We start from the raw sequence: 20542 nt of genomic DNA, 5'->3' as shown, positions 1-20542 counted from the left end.
ATACCCCACCAATCCACCCAACGCTTCTGGAGCTCTTCCACCAGGACCTGCTTCTGAGAATTTATGCATTTCCTCACCCATACAAACGAGCCTGAATCATGGATGACATTCAGCCAGCATATTTCATACTTTCAGTGGAAGTAGAGAGCCTACATATAAAACTTTATGAACATTGCATCTAATCCATCGTTTACAGAAGTCCATAAACTGCATGCTAATTCAAACATTTGGTGTTGAAGCATGTTTTTCACCTTTTCACAAATCCCCCATCCTTATCTACCAACCCATGAGCCCCTGCATCTAACAACTCATTCTCTGCAACCTTTGCCATCTCCAAAGGGAACATACCACCAAACACATCTTTAGATCCCCCTCACTCTTCCTCAATGATTCCCTCTCCACTAATCTCTCTTCCGGGACTTAGCCCTGAAAGTGGCCAAAGTGCTACACATGCCCATTCATCTCCTCTATCACCTTCATCTGGGGCCCTAAATAGTCCTTCCAGATGAGGCAACACTTTCACAGTTAATCCTCTGGGGTCACCTATTGTATCCAGTACTCCCAATGTGGCGGCCTCCTCTACATTGGTGAGACCCTTCGGAAATTGGGGGGCCACTTCATTGAGCAACTCTGCTCCAACCGTCAAAAGCAGAACTTCCCAGTGACTAACCAAACATTTTAATTCCAACCTCCATTCCCGTTCTGACATTTCGGTCCATGACCTTCTCTTGTCCCATGAGAAGGCCACCCTCAAGGTGGACAAGCACACCTCATATTCCATCTGGATCGCCTCCAACTTGATGGCATGACCATCAATTTCTACTACTGGTAAAAAAAAATGCTCCCACCCCTCTATTCCCCACTCTGGCATCTTATCTCTTCTCCTCACTGCCCATCACCACCCTGATGCCCCTCCTCCTTCCCTTTCTCCCATGGCCCATTCTCCTCTCCTATCAAGATTCCTTCCTCTCCAGCCCTTGGCATTTCCCACTCACCTGTCTTCACTTATCACCTTCTAGCTATCCTCCTTCCCCTTCCACCCTTTTTATTCTGGCATCTTCCCCCTTCCTCTTCAGTCCAGAAGGTTCCTGGCCCAAAATGTCAACCGTTTGTTCATTTCCATGGATGCTGCCTGACTTGCTGAGTGCTTACTTTTATTGTTTGCATGATTTGGTTTTTTCCCTGCACATTTGGTGTTTGACGGTCTTCTTTATTTAATGGGTTCTATTGGGTCTCTTTGTTTTGGGGCTGCCTGCAAGAAGACAAATCTCAAGGTTGTATATAGTATACATACTTTGATAATAAATGTACTTGAACTTTCCTCCAGCATTTTGTGTATGTTGCTTTGGATTGCCAGCATCTACAAAATTTGTGTTGACAAATTTTCACCTTTCAGTAAGAAATAGGCATTCCCAAATATAGTTTACAGATCACTTAATGATACTACTGAGCTATATCATCACCTTTCATGGTGTCTTATATTATGAAGCACAAATTCATAGTATTGAAATTAACAGCTCAGCTCCTCAAAAGTCATTATTCTACCCACCATTGAAAGGTGTACATTCTCAGAAGCAGATCCCAGCAAAAGCCTCCAGAGAATTGAAGCTGAAAGGGAGTATGTATGCATGCAATGGGGGAGGGTATCCATTACTACATTCTATCTTGTAAAGCAGGGGTGTCAAACTCATTTTAGGTCACGGGCCGGATTGAGCAAAATGCAGCTTCATGCGGGCTGGATCAGTTGGACGCGTGCGAACGCAGCTTTCGTTGCCTCCGTTTTTTCAGCCTGCTCTCATGTGTCTCAGTCTCTGCTATAACTACAAAGTGTTACACTTTACAAATTCCGTTTCTTTTGAAGAAGACTGCCGAATAAACACTAAAAACCCTGAAAACCTGGTACCTGAATAAACTCAGCATTAGCCATATCATACGCCATAGGCGCTTCGATTACTGGGGCCAGCTTTAATAGTAATTAGATATTATCTCGCGGGCCAAAGATAATTCCACCGCGGGCCGGATTTGGCCCACGGGCCTTGAGTTTGACATATATGTTGTAAAGTATACAAACACAGGACTGACATAATCTGCTTCTCAATGTACCCCAACTTTTCAACCTTGGTGATTAAACTTTATCTGTTTCTTCATTTTAGAACAAAATCTAAGCTCAGGCTACTGATGCCATGAATTTCCTTTTTCTTCCAAGAAAAAGAGGACAAACAGATTGTAAAGCAAAACAACAGCTGAAAATCCTTCCAGTACATCCTAGTAAAAAATTCTTGTCACCAACATACTACATCTAATGCCTTGATACTCCAATGCAATGTGCAGTAACGTTACTATCTGTAATAAGCCCATGGCAATAGTGAGCAGCAGGATTACACACTCAGTGGCCACTATATTAGGTACAGGCGGTACCTAATAAAGTGGCCACTGAGTGTATGTTCATGGTCTTCTGCTGCTGTAGTCCATCCACTTCAAAGTTCGATGTGTTGTGCTTTCAAAGATGCTCTTCTGCACACCACTGTTGTAACATGTACTTATTTGAGTTACTGTCACCTTCCTGTCAGCTTGAACCAGTCTGGCCATTCTTCTTTGTCCTTTCTCATTAACAAGGCGTTGTCAGCCACAGAAGTGCTGCTCACTAGATTTTTTTTGTTTCTTGTACCATACTCTGTAAACTCTAAAAAATACTGTGCTTGAAATTTCCTGGGAAAACAGCAGTTTCTGAGATATTCGAACCAGCCTGTTTGGCACCAACTGTCAAACTCACTGAGATCACATTTCTTCCCCATTCTGATGTTTGGTCTGACTAACAACTGAACCTCTTGACCATATCTGCATTGAGTTGGTGCCACATGATTGGCTGATTAGATACTTGCTTTAATGGGGTGTACGGGTGTACCTAATAAAGTGGCCACTGAGTGTAAGCTTCTGCCTGAGATTTACCTTTGGTGTATTTCAGCCCTTGCAGAACCATGTGGATTGACAGGAAGTTCATCTACTTCTTGGTGTTTATGGAACTTGAAGCTGTAATTCTTGCAACGTTTTGCTCCATAAAGCTGTTCAATTAGGAATACCACTGCATCATGGGAAATGCCCAGCATTTTTAGGCCATTTACCGCTGAAAATGGAAAAACAAAAGCATAAACTGAAGCATGCATATAACCAGCCTGAGATCTTAAATTTCTGGCTCTGCAATCAGACTGCACTAGTTAGAACTCAATTAGTCTAAACAACAATTCAATCTGCTCATTTCTATTATGCTAATTCTAGTGAAATTGGAGAATATCAACAGAAAGCACAATTGAAATTCAATTATGAAAAGTGTTCTGATCAAGAGAAGATTAAAGGGTGATTTGATTGAGCAGATGATCAACTAAGAAGATAGCGAAAGTGGAAAGAAAATATTTCCTCTGGTTAGAGACCAGAAGTAAATGACAGCTTGGTGAGTGACAGAGAGAACATTTATCCATATAACTTAAAATAAGAAAACCTCTGCCTAAAAAAGCTCTCTGGGCTGGGTTAGGAGAGGGGGCAATGGGACAATGGGAAGCAGATGATTGAAGTTTTCAAAACTTGAGATTAAAGTAACAGAACCACAGCAGAAAGGTGGAATTCACATACAGATCAATAGTGATCAAATAGAATACTGGAACAAGCTCAACTGAAACTCAACTCGTACTCTCGATCGCTTCATGCCACGGAAACCAACGTAAGCACCGGCCTGATGAGCCACAAAGGCTCGGGACAGGACTTTAACTTTAACTTTTAACTTTAAAGATGAAATTCCTTTTGCAATAAATGCTCCTTACCAGAAAATGATATGTGCTTCAGACGGGCATTTGTTCGAGCTTCCTGCACTTTATCTGTTAACACCTTCCAACCTTCTACAAAATAAATGTTCACAACAATCAGAAGCAAACAAGCTGGGCCGATTATTTTTCCCCACCATTGCAACAAAATTGTTTCCTATTACATAGATCCATAATACCACTTGCTAAATGAAAGCAAACTTAATCAAACTCATGGCTTGGATTACGTTTTCTTCAAATTGGAAACCCAGAAGGGGTGCTATACACTATTAATGTAGATAAGAATAGAAGACAACTTGCACTTAAGTTGTGAGTTTCATGATCTCAGGATACTCTAATGTGCCCCATAGTCTACTAAGGATAACACAGATAAATCAACAGATTATTGGTTATAGAGTATAATTTGAGGGTAAATTAAACTGGCAGAATTCAACTCCTCTTGGTCAAATATTGCCACAGGATCTTTAGCCTCCACCTTTAAGGGCAACTGAAAGTCTTCCAACATTTCACCCAAAACAAAAAAGGCTCATTTGTCAATTAGTTCAAATCCACAATCACCAGAGTACAATCAACTGAACTGTGAACTGGGTACTAAAATCATTGGGATCAAGTATTGTAAGAAAACTGCTTGATGTATTTTGATTTTTCAGGGAATAGAGTCTAAACAACTGCAGTGTGCCAAGTAAACCGAGGGATCACCGTTTTAACCCTAGTCAAAAACCTTGTCCAGCAACTTCAAATCTTTATTGCACTGCTTCACTGAATACCTCACTTGTATTGAAGACCGTTTCTCTCAAAAGGCTTTACAAATTCCGCCTCAGTTAAACTTTTCTTTAAGTATAACCCTCAAATTTACGTATGAAAGTTTTTTAAAAAGCCATGCAATAATTGTGATCAGAACTACCCAATATTTTGCTCCAGATAATTTTTATTGTCAGTCTCAACTAATTATGAGGAGGTATTTGGAATTGCAAAGATTTCTTTGTCAACCCTTGGTAGCATAACTGTGATCATAATTTAAAAAGAAATGAAGAATTACAGATACAAATCAGCACTCATACTGTTTATCACTTTGATATAGACTACTTTCTTGCCCTTAGGAACAAAGCCCTCATTTCAATATGCATGCTTAGTAAACCGAATCTACCTTCAATGTTATCACACTGGATCTGAAACCCATCATCACTTGTGATTTGAAACAGGAGGCCTTTCTTTGATTTCTTCTCACTCCTGATCTCTCTTCTCTTTTCTTCTTGCTCAAGCAAAGCAAGTAGTGGAGAAGTGAAGGTGTCATCATCATCTGAACTTTTAGATTCTAATGGAAAAAGAACAAAGATTAGCAGTAAAAATGTTACTTCTGGCTTTCAAATATTTCAGCCAGGCTCCATTACTAAATTACTAAAACTTAATATGGCTGGAAGGAATTGAAGAACTTGCTGGAATACCCACCAAATAGTACAACAGGCTTTCTCATGCACAATATAAGGTGATCATTTTGCCCTCTTCGTTTATAGTCATCTGGGGGCTTTAGATTTGGCACTCTTGTGAAGTGGGAACATTTCAAATAACCTGTTGTGTCTCCTCACCTAATGCCTTCAAGTGCTCTAAGACTGAGTGAAGTAGCTGCTTGCAGTCTAGAATGTCCCCACTTGAGCAAAATTGGCACGCTCCAATTTTTAAAACTCTTCATTAATTAATTTAGGAAATCTGTTCTCTATACCTTTTACAAGGACTGAATCTTAAGGCTTACCAGTCACAAAGTCATCTTGTCCTTCTGTATTTGAGGTTGCTGTGTTCACTGGTTCCATAGGTTGCAGTATTCCCATTTGACTGAGAAAAGAAAAGACTTGAATCAGCAATGTCTTAGCACAGATTTGCAGGTACTTAGGTAAAACACATATTTAAACTCTGAATGCTCAAACATTAAATGTTTTGTGATGCTTTTGACATTTTAAATTATGTATCAGTTGCAACTCAGTTTGAAGTAGACTAACTCCGATTAGAAAATGCAGCTTCAAAATCAGAGACGTGAGCACAGAAATCGGTGTCAGCATCTGACTGTATGGAAAGCATATTACAGTACAGCCAAAGATGTCATCTATCAGATGAGATATTAAATTGAGGTTAATCTGTATCAATTTTGTAGCACTACTTGAAGCCTAATAATGGTTGATACCCTGGTTATATTTTTCTGCTCAACTAACACCATTAACAAACTATCTGCTAATTATCACAATGTTATCTGTGGGACCTTGGTCGGTACTGATCATTACATTTCCTACACTATTATAGTAGCCACATTATGGCACTTATTAAGCAGACCTACAATTCCTTCAAACTGAATTGTTACAAGTGGAAATTCTTCCTCGTTCATTAATAAATAAAAGGTAGACATGAATACTATGCCCCCACAAAATAACTTCCCATCTGTAACTTATTTCACAAAGATCTGTATTTCCTTCTTAAACTCTCTTAAATGGACAGAAAGGTTAAAAGGATAAAAGTACCGGTAATCAGGGTGGCTTCAAATTCACTGGTGTGTCCTAAGCTGAAGCATTTTTAGCTGTCTCATCAATTACTTTCTTTCCACAATATGGTCAGGTGTGGAGACTTTACTAATAACTGCACAATATGCAATTACATTTGCAACGAGTAAATGACAGAATCTATCCCTTTATGTTACAATAGTTAGTCAACATTTAGGCAGTGGCAAGTAAAATTCTTGCCACAAAAGCGCTGGGCAAACCTCCAACAAGAGAATCTAACCACTTACGCTGACGATCAACAGCATTACCATTACCAACTTTCCCCTTATCAACATTATTGGGGGAGGGGCAGTGTCAGAGGGTTATGAAAGAAGATTAGGGTCTGGGCATCCTAAGGTAGACATCTCCAAAGACTTTCCATCCATAAGGCTAAGTCAGAGTGTGTTGGAATACTCATCACCTGCCTGGATGAGTGGAACTCCAACAAAAATGTTGGAGTTTGAGATGTGTCTATCTCAGACACCTGGATGGCTCTAAAGTACCAGGCTTTAGATATTTCAGAAAGGACAGGGAGGAAGGCAAAAGAGGTGAGGGCGTGGCATTGCTGATCAGAGATAGTGTCACGGCTGCAGAAAAGGAGGAAGTCATGGAGGGATTGTCTACTGAGTCTCTGTGGGTGTAAGTTAGAAACAGGAAGGGGTCATTAACTCTACTGGGTGTTTTTTATAGACCACTCAATAATAACAGGGACATCGAGGAGCAGATAGGGAGACAGATTCTGGAAAGGTGTAATAATAACAGGGTTGTTATGGTGGGAGATTTTAATTTCCCAAATATTGATTGGCATCTCCCTAGAGCCAGGGGTTTAGATGTGGTTGAGTTCGCGAGGTGTGTTCAGGAAGGTTTCCTGACACAATATGTAGATAAGTCTACAAGAGGAGAGGCTGTACTTGATCTGGTATTGGGAAATGAACCTGTTCAGGTGTCAGGTCTCTCATCTCAGTGGGAGAGCATTTTGGAGATAGCTGTCACAATTCTATCTCCTTTACCATAGCACTGGAGAGGGATAGGAACAGACAAGTTAAGAAAGTTAAGTGCTACACCTGCCCCCACACTTCTTCCCTCACCACCATCCCAGGCCCCTGATAGTCTTTTCAGGTGAGGCAACACTTCACCTGCGAGTCAACTGGGGTGATATACTGTATCCGGTGCTCCCGATGTGGCCATTTATACATTGGGGAGACCCGCCGCAGACTGGGAGACCGTTTCGCCGAACACCGGCGCTCGGTCCTCCAGCAGTGGCGGGATCTCCCTGTGGTCGCACACTTCAATTCCACAGACCACTCCCACTCCAACATGTCTGTCCATGGCCTCCTCTACCGTCAAGATGAGGCCACACGCAGGTCAATGGAGCAATACCTTATCTCCCGCCTAGGTAGCCTCCTTCCTGCCGGCATGAACATCCAACTCACTGACCTCCGTTGATACCCCTGCCCCCCACCCTTACCCCCATCCCTATCTATTATTTTAGTCTGGTTCTCTTTCTCTCTCTTTTTCCCCCCTCACTATAATCTCTCCCCCCAACCCTACCTTTCTTTCTCTTTTATTTCCCATAATTCTCCACCTTCCCCCTAGCCCATTTCCCTCCAGCCTATCATTTCGCAGCTCTCTATCCCTCACCTAATTCTTATCCCCCCTCGACCATCCCATGTTACTTCACTCCTGATGAAGGGTTTCGGCCTGAAACGTCGTTATTACCTCCTCCCATAGATGCTGTCTGGCCTGCTGAGTTCTGCCAGCATTTTGTGTTTTTTTAAGAAAGTGTTTAATTGGAGTAAGGGGAAATATGGAGCTCTCAGGCAGCAACTTGGAAGCATAAACTGGGAACAGATGTTCTCAGGGAAATGTATGGCAGAAATGTGGCAAATGTTCAGGGGATATTTGTGTGGCGTTCTACATCGGTACGTTCCAATGAAACAGGGAAAGGATGGTAGGGTGCAGGAACTGTGGTGTACAAAGGCTGTTGGAAATCTAGTCAAGAGAAGAAAAGCTTACGAAAGGTTCAAAAACTAGGTACTGATAGAGATCTAGAAGATTATAAAGCTAGCAGGAAGGAGCTTAAGAATTAAATTCGGAGAGCCAGAAGGGGCCATGAAAAAGCCTTGGCGAGCAGGATTGAGGAAAACCCCCAAGGCATTCTACATGTATGTGAAGAGCAAGAGGATAAGATGTGAGAGAACAGGATCAATCAAGTGTGACCATGGAAAAGTCTGCATGGAACCGGAGGAGATAGCAGAGATACTTAATGAATACGTTGCTTCAGTATTCACTACGGAAAAGGAGCTTGGCAATTGTAGGGATGACTTACAGTGGATTGAAAAGATTGAGCATATAGACATTAAGAAAGAGAATGTGCTGGAGCTTTTGGAAAGCATCAAGTTGAATAAGTCTCTGGGACTGGATGAGATGTACCCCAGGCTACTGTGGGAGGCGAGGGAGGAGATTGCTGAGCCTCTGGCAATGATCTTTGCATTATCAATGGGGACAGGAGAGGTTCCGGAGGATTGGAGGGTTGTAGATGTTGTTCCCTTATTCAAGAAAGGGAGCAGAGATAGCCCAGGAAGTTATAGACCAGTGAGTCTTACTTCAGTGGTTGGTAGAGTGATGGAAAAGATCCCAAGAGGCAGGATTTATGAACATTTGGAGAGGCATAATATGATTAGGAATAATCAGCATGGTTTTGTCAAGGGCAGATCGTGCCTTACGAGCTTGATTTAATTTTTTGAGCATGTGACTAAACACATTGATGAAGGTAGAGCAGTAGATGTAGTGTATATGGATTTCAGCAAGGCATTTGGTAAGGTACCCCATGCAAGGCTTATTGAGAAAGTAAGGAGGGATGGGATCCAAGGGGACATTGCTTTGTGGATCCAGAATTGGCTTGCTCACAGAAGGCAAAGAGTGGTTGTTGATGGGTTACATTCTGCATGGAGGTCAGTGACCAGTGTTGTGCCTCAGGGATCTGTTCTGGGATCCCTTCTCTTCGTGATTTTTATAAATGACCTGGATGAGGAAGTGTAGGGATGGGTTAGTAAATTTGCTGATGACACAGAGATTGAGGGTGTTGTGGCTAGGGTGGAGGGCTGTCAGAGGTTACAGCAGGACATTGATAGGATGCAAAAATGGGCTGAGAAGTGGCAGATGGAGTTCAACCCAGATAAGTGTGAGGTGGTTCATTTTAGGTCAAATATGATGGCAGAATATAGTATTAATGTTAAGACTCTTGGCAGTGTGGAGGATCAGAAGGATCTTGGGGTCCAAGTCCATAGGACACTCAAAGCTGCTGCGCAGGTTGACTCTGTGGTTAAGAAGGCATACGGAGCATTGGCTTTCATCAACCGTGGGATTGAGTTCAAGAGCCAAGAAGTAATGTTACAGCTATATAGGACCCTGGTCACACCCTACTTGGAGTACTGTGCTCAGTTCTGGTCACCTCACTACAGGAAGGATGTGGAAACCATAGAAAGGGTGCAGAGGATATTTACAAGGATGTTGCTTGGATTGGGGAGCATGCCTTATGAGAATAGGTTGAGTGAACTCGGCCTTTTCTCCTTGGAGCGTTGGAGGATGAGAGGTGACCTGATAGAGGTGTATAAGATGATGAGAGGCATTGATCGTGTGGATAGTCAGAGGCTTTTTCCCAGGGCTAAAATGGCTAACATATGAGAGCACAGTTTTAAGGTGCTTGGAAGTAGGTACAGAGATGTTAGGGGTAAGTTAGTGTTTTTTTTAAAACGCAGAGAGTGGTGAGTGCATGGAATGGGCTGCCGGCAACAGTGGTGGAAGCAGATATGACAGTCTTTTAAGAGACTCCTGGTTAGGTACGTGGAGCTTAGAAAAGAGGGCTATGGGTAACCCTAGGTAATTTCTAAAGTAAGTACATGTTCGGCACAGCATCGTGGATTAAAGGCCCTGTATTGTGCTGTGGGTTTTCTGTTTCTAAAATCAAGAGTTCAATGCCATCCAGATGAATCAGCCCACTTAAAGAGTACTCCATTCGCCACCCTTAATATTCAACCTACCCAACTACTATCTACAAAATGCATGGCAGTTACTCCCAAGATTACTTCAACAACTTACCCCAAATATTCAACTATATAACTAGCAAGGAGGGCTTCAGGTGTATGGAACCACCAAATGCACATTTCACTCCCAGTCACACAGCATCGTATCAGGAAAATGTTTCACCATTCGTTCATCATCATAGGTATAAATACTGGAATTCCTTACCTGACAATACCTCAGAAGTACCTACTCCAGAGTGATTCAAGGCAGCAGCTAGGCAATTAATACTGGCCTAACACCCAGATTCTAGTCACCTCTTAATGGATACTGGCTAGCCATGGCTAGACTAGAGTGCTCTGAGATGAAGTGCACTCACATGAAGGACATAGATCAAAGACGTCTTCTAAGTGTTCATTCCAGCAGGTGCATACACCCTTCTGCCCCTAACATATTCATCTCCATTCCAGGCTCTTGGTGGGGTCAGGCTTTTGATAATGGATTCATGGGTGGTTTCTATATTACTGAAAAACCTCATTCTTCTGTACTCCCTCCATTCACCACATGTTCGTTAGGTCCTGGCATATCTGCTGGACCTCTTGCTTTGAGTGCCAATAAAGCCAATTATTTTCACTTGAGAGAATGGAACTTCTTGTTGAGGAATGCCTTACATTTGCAGTAGTTTAAATGCAAACATAATCCATCTGTTATTGCGTGATGGGAATGGTTTTGGTAACAGCTGCCAGCTGTATCCACATAACTAATATTTTCCACTTCCTTTTTTTCTCCTCAATTCAACTTCTACTGATTAGGCTGCAGATGTTGTTAGTCTGCACCTATTATACTGTTCCCAAGGAGCAGAGGCCATTGGGAACAGAAATATTTTCCCACCTCTGCCAATCCATCAACACTTTTCCTGTAGGATGCCAGCTCAGCTTGCTGCCAGCCATACTGGAAGCAATCAATTCAGGTTACATACTCTTTCTTCATTGATACATTTTGCTAACCGTGCACCACTCTCACTCAATATCAGCAAGACCAAAGAGCTGATTATTGACTTCAGGAAGATCCTCATCAGGGGAATTAGGTGGAGAGAGTCAGCAAATTTAAGTTCCTCTGTGTTATCGTATCAGAGGACATGTCCTGAGTACAACACATAAATGCCATTACAAAGAAAGCATGGCATGCCTCTACGTTTTAAAAAAAATAAGTTTGTGAAGATTCAGCATGATTATCTAAAACTTTGACAAACTTCTCTAGATGTGTAATGGAGAGTATATTGACTGGCTGCATCATAGCCTGGTAATGAAATACCAATGCCCTGAACGGAAAATCCGACAGAAAGTAGTGGATACGGCCCAGTCCATCAGGGGTAAAGCCCTCCTCACCATTGAGCACATCTACATGGAGCATTGTCACAGGAAAGCAGCATCCACTATCAAGGATCCCCACTATCCAAGCCATACTTCCTTCTCGCTCCTGCCATTAGGAAGGTGGTATATGAGTCTCAAGACCTGCACCACTAGGTTCAGTAAGTTATTATCTCTCAATCACCAGGCCCTTGAACCAGAGGGGATAACTTCACTTGCCCTATCACTGAACTATTCCTACAACATATGGACTCACTTTCAAGGACTCTTCATCTCATGTTCTTGATATTTATTGCTTATTTATTTATTATTATTATTTCTTTTTTGTTCTTTCTTTTTTGTACTTGCACAGTTTGTTTGCACATTGGTTGTTGTCCGTCCTGTTGGGTGTGGTTTTTCATTGATTCTATTGTGTTTCTTGCATTTACTATGAATACCCGCAAGAAACTAAATCTCGGATTGTGACATAAATGTATTTTGATAATAAATTTACTTTGAATTTTGAAGCATGCAATAAGAACAACCCTTAAACTCACTCTTCCTGCTCTTCTCTGACAAATAAAAATGCTAAAATCATAAGAGCAAAGATGATACAACTAAACACATCAAATCTATACCAATTTCTTAAAAAGCAATCAGTAAATACTATTCCCCATTGTTACCTTCAAAAATTTACCCCAAATACCCCCACCCCTTGAAAGACATAAGTCAACTTCTGTCCCCCATAGCAACACACACAAAATGTTGGAGGAACTCAGCAGGCCAGAAAGCATCTATGGAAAAAAGTATAGTCGACGTTTTGGCCTGAGACCCTTCGGCAGGATATTTAGGTGGTGCAGGAGAGACTGTAACTGCAACTAGAATCAGAATCAGGTTTATTATCACAGGCATGTGACGTGAAATTTGTTAACTTAGCAGCAGCAGCAGTTCAATGCATTATGTAATATAGAAGAGAATAATAATAAATAAATAAGTAAATCAATCACAGTACAGTACACAAATATTGAATAGATTAAAAATTGTGCAAAAAAACAAATAATATATATTTTAAAAGTGAGGTAGCGTTCATGGGTTCAATGTCAGTTTAGGAATCGGATGGCAGAGGGGAAGAAGCTGTTCCTGAATCACTGAGTGTGTGTCTTCAGGCTTCTGTACCTCCTTCATAATGGTAACAGTCAGAAAAGGGCATGCCCTGGTGCTGGATGTCCTTATTAATGAACGCTGCATCATGGATCTTGTAACATTCATTGTCTCCTCCAGTCCTTGTACGTTATGCTAGTGATAACTATTCAATTTTTATATGTACATGTAATCTTAATAATTTTCCCATTAGCTCTTCTCACCTTGGTGAATCAGAATCCTGGTGACAATCTTCATGCTGCTGCTCATCAAATTCCATAGCATCTTGTACTGTTGCTTTTAGTTTTACATGAATAGAACTGAAATAACATTAAATGTTACAATTGGGGGATAGTATTGTCAGATTTATTTAACAGTATGGCAACAATATTGTTATCAAACTTATTTAGATACATAGTGCATAACAGGTCCTTTTGGCCCAATGAGCCATGCTACCCAGCAACCCACCTATTTAATCCTAGCCAAATCACAGCACGATTTACAATGACCAATTAACCTACTAATTGGTACTTTTTTCAAATGTGGGAGGAAACCGGAGCACCCAGAGGAATCTCATGCACTCACGGAAAAGCCATACAAACTTTTTCAGAATTAAAATCCGATACCCTGAAGTGTAATGGCATCAGGCTAACTGCTACACTAAAGTGGCACCTCTTGCATGTGCCATCACATTGTTCTTGTGTGATCATAAATTTTAAAACTAAAGCATTTGACTATGCTATTCCTGCTTAAATTATTTCTTGCTTATAAACAACATTTTCCCAATAATTTGAAATAAATGAACTACATTAACTGAGGTAGGATCGTATTCTGCCAAAGTACAACACCTCTGAACTGAACTTTGACACTGTAAATCTCTGATCTCCTATCACTGGATAGCTGGTAAGTTCCAATAACATATCTGTCTAAACATCAGATGAGTAACTACCTCCAAAATGCCCACTCTCTCCATGGACCTTTGGTTCTGGAAGACCCTTGTATCAGAGTACCCGTGTTAGCTGAGAAAAATGAACACATAATGGACAGAATCTAAAGAGCCTTTAGTTGAACTTCTGCTCAGACCAATTTGCAATTCACTGCTATAATGCTTCCATTCCAAAATCAGTTCACCAGATGCCAGAAAAGCTCATTCAGGAGTTGAAGCATTTAGTGTTCAGAAACATCAGAAATCTTTCAGCAAGGAGCAAGCCTAAGAGAGGCATGAGACTAACATAGTACATTAACAGTACTGCCTCTATGAATTTTACATCAGTTTTTGCTCAAAGATATGTAATCCTTGCAGTAACTTGAACTAAACAATTAAGAATAACCACAAAGGGTCTTTCTAATGCAAGATTTCAATTCAACTGAATTAAAATGGAATGCGTGGAGAAGGGAAAAATACAGACTGAATGGGAAATATATTTTGGTACAACTGGTACCAACTGCTGGAGTGAAAGGCAGTAGACATATGCTCTGTGATGGAGATAGGGGTTCACTGCTCGGACTATGTGATGATCTTAGATGTTGAAACATTCCTGTTCCAGGCAATGATACTGCTTGATCTGAAAGTCCTAAGCTCTGTTGACTAGCTTTGATCAAAAGATTGTTTATTGAGCCAGTGAACAATAATGAGTGATATGAAAAGTGCTTACTGTTTACAACATTTGGTAAACTGTATTCTGGTCTGGTTTACTATTAACCATTATGTTAGCTGATAATCAGACAAATTCCTACTTCACAACTCGAGCTAATTATGTAGGGGAAAAAGAACATGGAGGATCACTATTTAACGCAAGCAAGAAATTTATATTAAAACGAATACACCTTTTTGTAAGTTTGAAAAATTGCTAGATATATTAGCAATTCCCAAATTATTTTTCAAGATATTAAAACTTCTTAAAATCACAAGGAAAATAAGACTTTTAGAGAGTCATACAGCATTGAAACATATGGTTTTTATGCAAACCATCAATATTAATCCTATTTCCCAATTCAGTCCATAGCCTTCTAAGCTTTGGCAATTCAGGTGCTTGTCCAGGTACTTCTTAAATGTTGTAAAACAGTCAGTGTATTCTAAACACCTTTTTGAGTAAAACAATATACTTAGATTCCCCCCAAACCTCCTACCCCTTACCTTAAAACAAATACTCTCTGGATTTAAGCACCTACTATGGGAAAAGTAATTCCTATCATCTAAACCCCTCAAAATCTGTATACCTCTGTCAAGTCTCCACTTGATGTCTTTCAGTGAAAGGAAAGTAAACCCTGCCTATCTTGTCTCTTGCTGTAAATGGAAAAACTCCATCTCAGGCAACATCCTGGTCAATTTCCTTTGCACTTTCTCCAGTGCCATTATGTCCAGCCTGAAGAGTGACAACTAGGGTTATGGTACATCTTTATAAAATATTACTCAAGCTATGGCTGTATCTTTTATAAAGATAACCTCCCTGCTCATACATACTATGCCCCAGCTAATGATGGAAAGTATCCCCGTATGTCGTCTTCATCATCTTATCTACCTATGCTACCTCCTTCAGGGATCTTTGGATGAGTACACCACTTTGGACTAGCACACCAAGGTTCTTCAATTGCTCATTAATCCAAAGATCCAACCATAATATGTAGGACTGTAACACTCTCAAGATTTGTTAAAAGGTGATTTAAATAACATCTTTATTACTCACCCTGCACTAGAAGATAGGGGCACATTGGCCAAATCAGACTCCAGAATATCTTGATGACCTCCACAAGATTCAGTCATGACATGTACCACCTTGTGCTTTTTATTGCTTGGTTTGTCAGAAGAGGATGATGTCCGTTTTACCCTGGGCTTGGATCTTGGAGAGCCTGGAGATAGTACAGGTACACTACTGACAGAAGACTGGTCCGTGGTGGAGGAAAACACAGAAGCTACTGGAGCTGGTGAAGTCATGCTGGTGTTTGAAAATACAACTGGGTTACTCATGACACTGGACGACATGCACAATGTGGTAGTTGATAGCTGGCCACCTGAAATACACACAGCATCTAATTGAGCAGTTGCTGCTACACATTTGTTTGGCAACATCTGAGTTCTTTGATGGAGTTGATAGGTCCCTTCCTGGTCAGGTGGACTCGGCACAACTGGTACAGTAACTGCTGGAGTGGAAGGCAGCAGACATATGCTCTGTGCTGGAGATAGAGGTCCACTGTTCGGACTATGTGATGGTCCTAGGTGTTGAAACATTCCTGTTCCAGGCAATGATACTGCTTGATCTGAAAGTCCTAAGCTCTGTTGACTAGCTTTGATCAACAGATTGCTTATTGAGCCAGTGATATCTGTTGTCCCTAGTAACATGGGAGCAGCTAAGGTGACTGAACTCTGACCCAGAATATGCCCAGTTACAGCAGCAGCACTGGTTGCTGTTGTTGCTGCATGCATAGATACAACATTTAAAACAGATTGACCTGATCCCAATCCTGACACATTTCCAGCTGCCAGATGACTGCTTTCTGGACCAATGATGTTTGTGGACCCAACTGCCCCCAGTGTTTGCTGAAGCTGAGGCACAGCTAATGATGCCTGCTCAAAATACATTACAGCAGATTTTGGACGTTTAATTATGTTGGGAATTGTTCGTTGGGGTCCTGTGTTTGTAAGTGCTCCTAAATCCACTAATCCTGACTGGTTGGCAATCCCTCCAGGGACCTGTGAAGATGGAAAGTTGATCGAAGTCATATTAGGTACAATTTCTGAAGAGCCTGAAGTTTGCTGGTACGAAGGTGCTAATTTCTTGCCCTTTTTAGAAGGCAGCCGGTTTATTGGCCTTTTCTTGACTTGAGTGGATCCAGTACTAGAGGTCATGGCAGTGACAAGCTCTGGCCTCTGACTGGGCTCAGAACTTAAGAGTTGAGGATCCTGAGGCGATTGGACCCCAATAAGGAGGCTGGAACCAGAGTTAGCATTGTTGGGCTGAAATGCTGATGCGGGGGGTCCCGCAAAGGAATGTAACTGAGGGTGTTGCGATAAAGTCATCAATCCACCGCTGTTGGTCATAGTAGCAGAAGTGTATATTGACTGTGAAGATGGCAAGCTAACATTTAAACCAGTTGCCAAAGCTAAGCTACATCCCATAGAAACATTCTGCCCAAGAACTGTATTGTTTGTCTCTATGACTGCTTGTGCAGTTCCTAATGAAGGTGTTAGACTTATCTCTTGTGTAACTCCATTGGGAAGCGTCTGGAGAACATACAGTGGGTGTCCATGTTGATTGACAATAATGAGGTCTCCTGTTCCTGGTTTAGGGAGTGGTGTTGCAGTCTCTGTCGTAGAACTTACGACAGGAGTGGGTCCAGGACTATCTGGACTCGTGACATATTTCTGACCTTGGGGTAGCACAGAAGGTGAAACAGATACTGGAAGGACAACTGGCGAGCTTGCAACAACCCCTGTCAGATCCTGGCTGTTAAGTCCTTGTTCTACCTGAGTACAGGTTGGGGAAGTAAGCTGATCTGTGTCTATGTGGCTTTGGATGAATTGATCTGATGCCATGTGACTTTCTCCAGACGGTTCCACCACTTGATGTCCTATCAAAGTAACTTCAGGTTCATTCACTGTCACTGATTTCTCCCCAGTCACTGTTACCCCTTTTTCCACTGTCTCAGAGGCAGGTAAATTTAATACTGATTGATCTTCTGATGGGGTCAGCTGGGATGTTGAAATAACAGTAAGGCTGCTGTGGCTTTGGTTAGAAACAGCTGGGCTGCACGTTGTTAAAACAGACAGGTCTGACGGCAACTCAAGGGGCAGTTCAAAGGGCTCCTCAGCAGGAATGGAGGCTGAGACAACACTTTCCACAGGTTCTGTGCTGGGCAACGGCTGGGAAAATACTTCAAACAGACTGCCCATATCCTTTCCTCTGTTACTAACCAAACCTAAACCCTCACTCAGTGTTATAAGTTCAGAAGATGATGACTCTGGGCTTTCCCCTAGTGCTTGCATAGACTGTGTATTCTTCAGAACAAAGTCCATGATGTCAGATGGGAGAATATTGCCACAGTCATCACTGTTATTATTGTCTGAATCATTAGCAGCCTTCAACAAGTCTGTATTGAAACTATCCAGCAAATTCTTCTCAGAAGTTGTGCTGGAGTGGCCTCGTCTTGAAGTGTCTAATGAGGTGAGAGAAACCTCCCCTAAGGAGTCCTGGCCTTGAGACTTCACTCTACTCACTGGAATGCAGTTATCTAATTTTGAATCATTACTTTTCAGGTCAGAAACTGATTTAATCCCATGGTTCTCCTTTTCTCCATCAACAGTACCACTGTTAATTGCTCCATCAAGGTCGAGGCTTTCAGTTCCATTTTCTTTGGATTTTATTTTATTCACCTGTGTTGCTTTCCCTGCTGTTGCGGTTACACTAACATCACTTTCTGTGTCATCATCAACGCCATCAAGTTGACTTATCCTGGGTATGCGGCAATCTTCCTCACCATCAAAGAAACTGCACGGCTCAAGTCTTCCTTCTCTATCAGATGTGATAACTGTTCTTGTGAAATTGTAATAGTATTCCACATCTTCATCAGATGATGTACTTGGATCATCAGCTCCATCTACCTGTCCTTGAGTTGACTGCTCTCCACGTTTTTTCCCGGAGGGATCTCGATAGAATGGAAAATCTTCTTCACCATACGATTTTACACCATAAAAGGGAGTCAACCCAAAAAAGGTAGTTGAGCGTGCACGGGCACTTCTTCGGGGATACCTCCTTTTGTTTGAATCATTGTCCTGAGTTTTGTTCCCATCACCATCTTCCTGTGTAGTCTGATTTCCACACTGCAGCACATGCTTTTGAAACAAATTCTTCACCCTTTGTTTGTAGACCTTGTTACACTTTGGACACCTCAGGTTTTCCCGCTCATTTTCTGGACTTCCTGTCATTGAAGGTGGCATAACAGAGGACAATGGCTCATCACCTTCCTGAGAACTGGTGGACATCGATGTGACTAGATTTTCATCATGATCCTCATCAATAAGGTAATCAGATTCTAAATATCCATGAATTTCTTGCTTTTGTGAAGTATACATCTCTTTTTTGCGAATATCAGCCTGGATCTTGTCAGATGGAGGTTGGATCCTTTCACTAATACTTGTAGGAAGATAATGTTCAGTACCAGCAGATTTGTCATTAAATATCTGTTTAGGTTCTTCGATAATTTGAGTGTTCTCAACTAGTTCAAGAAGTGAATTGCTGGATACTTTTGGATTAACCTTTAGATCTGCAGCAGAATCGGAACATGGGCTTTCCTCAAAATGCTTTCCTGTCTGTACTCTACTGTTTCTGGGAAAATCTGCTGAGGACACTTTAGTGACTAGTCTCTTCTCAGCACAGTTTGACCGAGGGTATTCATTTCCTGTAGTCACTGTATGGCTAGCTCCAGCAGACTGCAACCTTGTTCTCTCAGTGCCTTGACTGTGAGAGTGCTCCTTGCTGGATTTTCCTGCATGCACAGTGTCCTTGGACTGCTCGTTTGGTCTTCTAGAATCTTTTTGTTGAAAAGATAACATGCAGGTTTTAGCTTCTTTAGAGAGTGGTGTCACCGAGTTAGAATTTGTAAGCAATGCACTGTTGTTACGTGCTTCTTTTTGTGCTGTACGTGATGCTGTTACTGTGGGAACTGAGGTAGACGTCGGTGGTAACACTGACGTTGTCACTAAACCATCTAATGTACTTACAGGTAGACTGGTCTCACTTCGAGAAAGGTTACCAGATAAAGTTAAAGAACAGTCTTTAGAACTGTGATGCCCAGTACATGTTGGCTCTGTCCTGTTAGGCTGTAAAACTAATGTGTGAGAAACCCCTGTATGGTGTACAGGTATAGAATCAGCACTACCAATTCGTTGGCGGCTAGAAGGTCCCGTATACGCTTGCAGTGGAATACCAAGTTTGTCTGACTGAAGTGCTTTACGAAAAGTTTCACCAGATTGGCTTCCTGCGTCTGTATCCGATGATACACTGAGGGAAGTCAGTGGAGATGTATTGATATTACTACTTAATCTTACGTATGTTATGCCCATTTGAGAAGGAGAAGCCATCCTGTGCCTTGAATGTTGGGGCGATACTGAAGTTGTACTATGTCTCCTAGAAATGGTACTCCGTCTCCCTGATGACAGTAGGGCATCAGCAAATGTGACTTTCTCATGAATCAGTGGTGTGGGGCTCCCTTAAAAATAAACAAAAAAATTATAAACAATTAATATTTCAAATCGTATATCTACATTTGAAATTTGAAAGATGCAGGGACTGGAGAAAGAATCATCTATTATTTTCTATTTTGGTTCTAAGAACCTGTAACACTATCAACAGAACAGCCTTTCCACTAATTAAATCAAGGCCATCTGAACTGCCACTCCATTTATTCTTTAAAACTCAGTCAGATGCATGGCCTCCAGGTGTGAATGCCAATTTATTACAATTTACGAATTTGTAAGCAGTCAGATAGATTGCGATTATTCAACTAAATAATTTCCAGTCCAAGCTACTCTGATGATAAAGAAAACCTTCTTATTGGAATGGGCTACATTTGGAAGTAGGCCAAATATAGCAAAGTACATCCCCAAGACTACAATTACTAGTAAAAATAAAAGCACCACTTTAATAGCATGAGCATTCCTACTCAATACATTAAATGATTCATAGGGAAACTA

General features: G+C 41.4%; 1 protein-coding gene across 2 annotated transcripts in view; it reads right to left on the bottom strand.

Annotated features, from left to right (window-relative positions):
• The window catches only part of kmt2a (lysine (K)-specific methyltransferase 2A), a 161553-nt gene that overhangs the window by 16069 nt on the left and 124942 nt on the right, over positions 1–20542 (bottom strand). For both annotated transcript variants that reach the window (XM_073029965.1, XM_073029966.1), the window contains exons 27-32: positions 15540–20058; positions 13077–13172; positions 5566–5645; positions 4963–5130; positions 3816–3890; positions 2950–3124 (exon numbers count right to left, since the gene is read on the bottom strand). In XM_073029965.1, coding sequence (XP_072886066.1) covers positions 2950–3124; positions 3816–3890; positions 4963–5130; positions 5566–5645; positions 13077–13172; positions 15540–20058 — 5113 coding nt within the window. The remainder of the gene's footprint in view (positions 1–2949; positions 3125–3815; positions 3891–4962; positions 5131–5565; positions 5646–13076; positions 13173–15539; positions 20059–20542) is intronic.

The sequence above is a fragment of the Hemitrygon akajei genome, chromosome 26 (assembly GCF_048418815.1).
Source record: "Hemitrygon akajei chromosome 26, sHemAka1.3, whole genome shotgun sequence".
In the NCBI taxonomy this organism is placed as follows: domain Eukaryota; kingdom Metazoa; phylum Chordata; class Chondrichthyes; order Myliobatiformes; family Dasyatidae; genus Hemitrygon; species Hemitrygon akajei.
The sequence above is the reverse complement of the archived record's forward strand: the minus strand, read 5'-3'. Positions and strand labels throughout refer to the sequence as shown.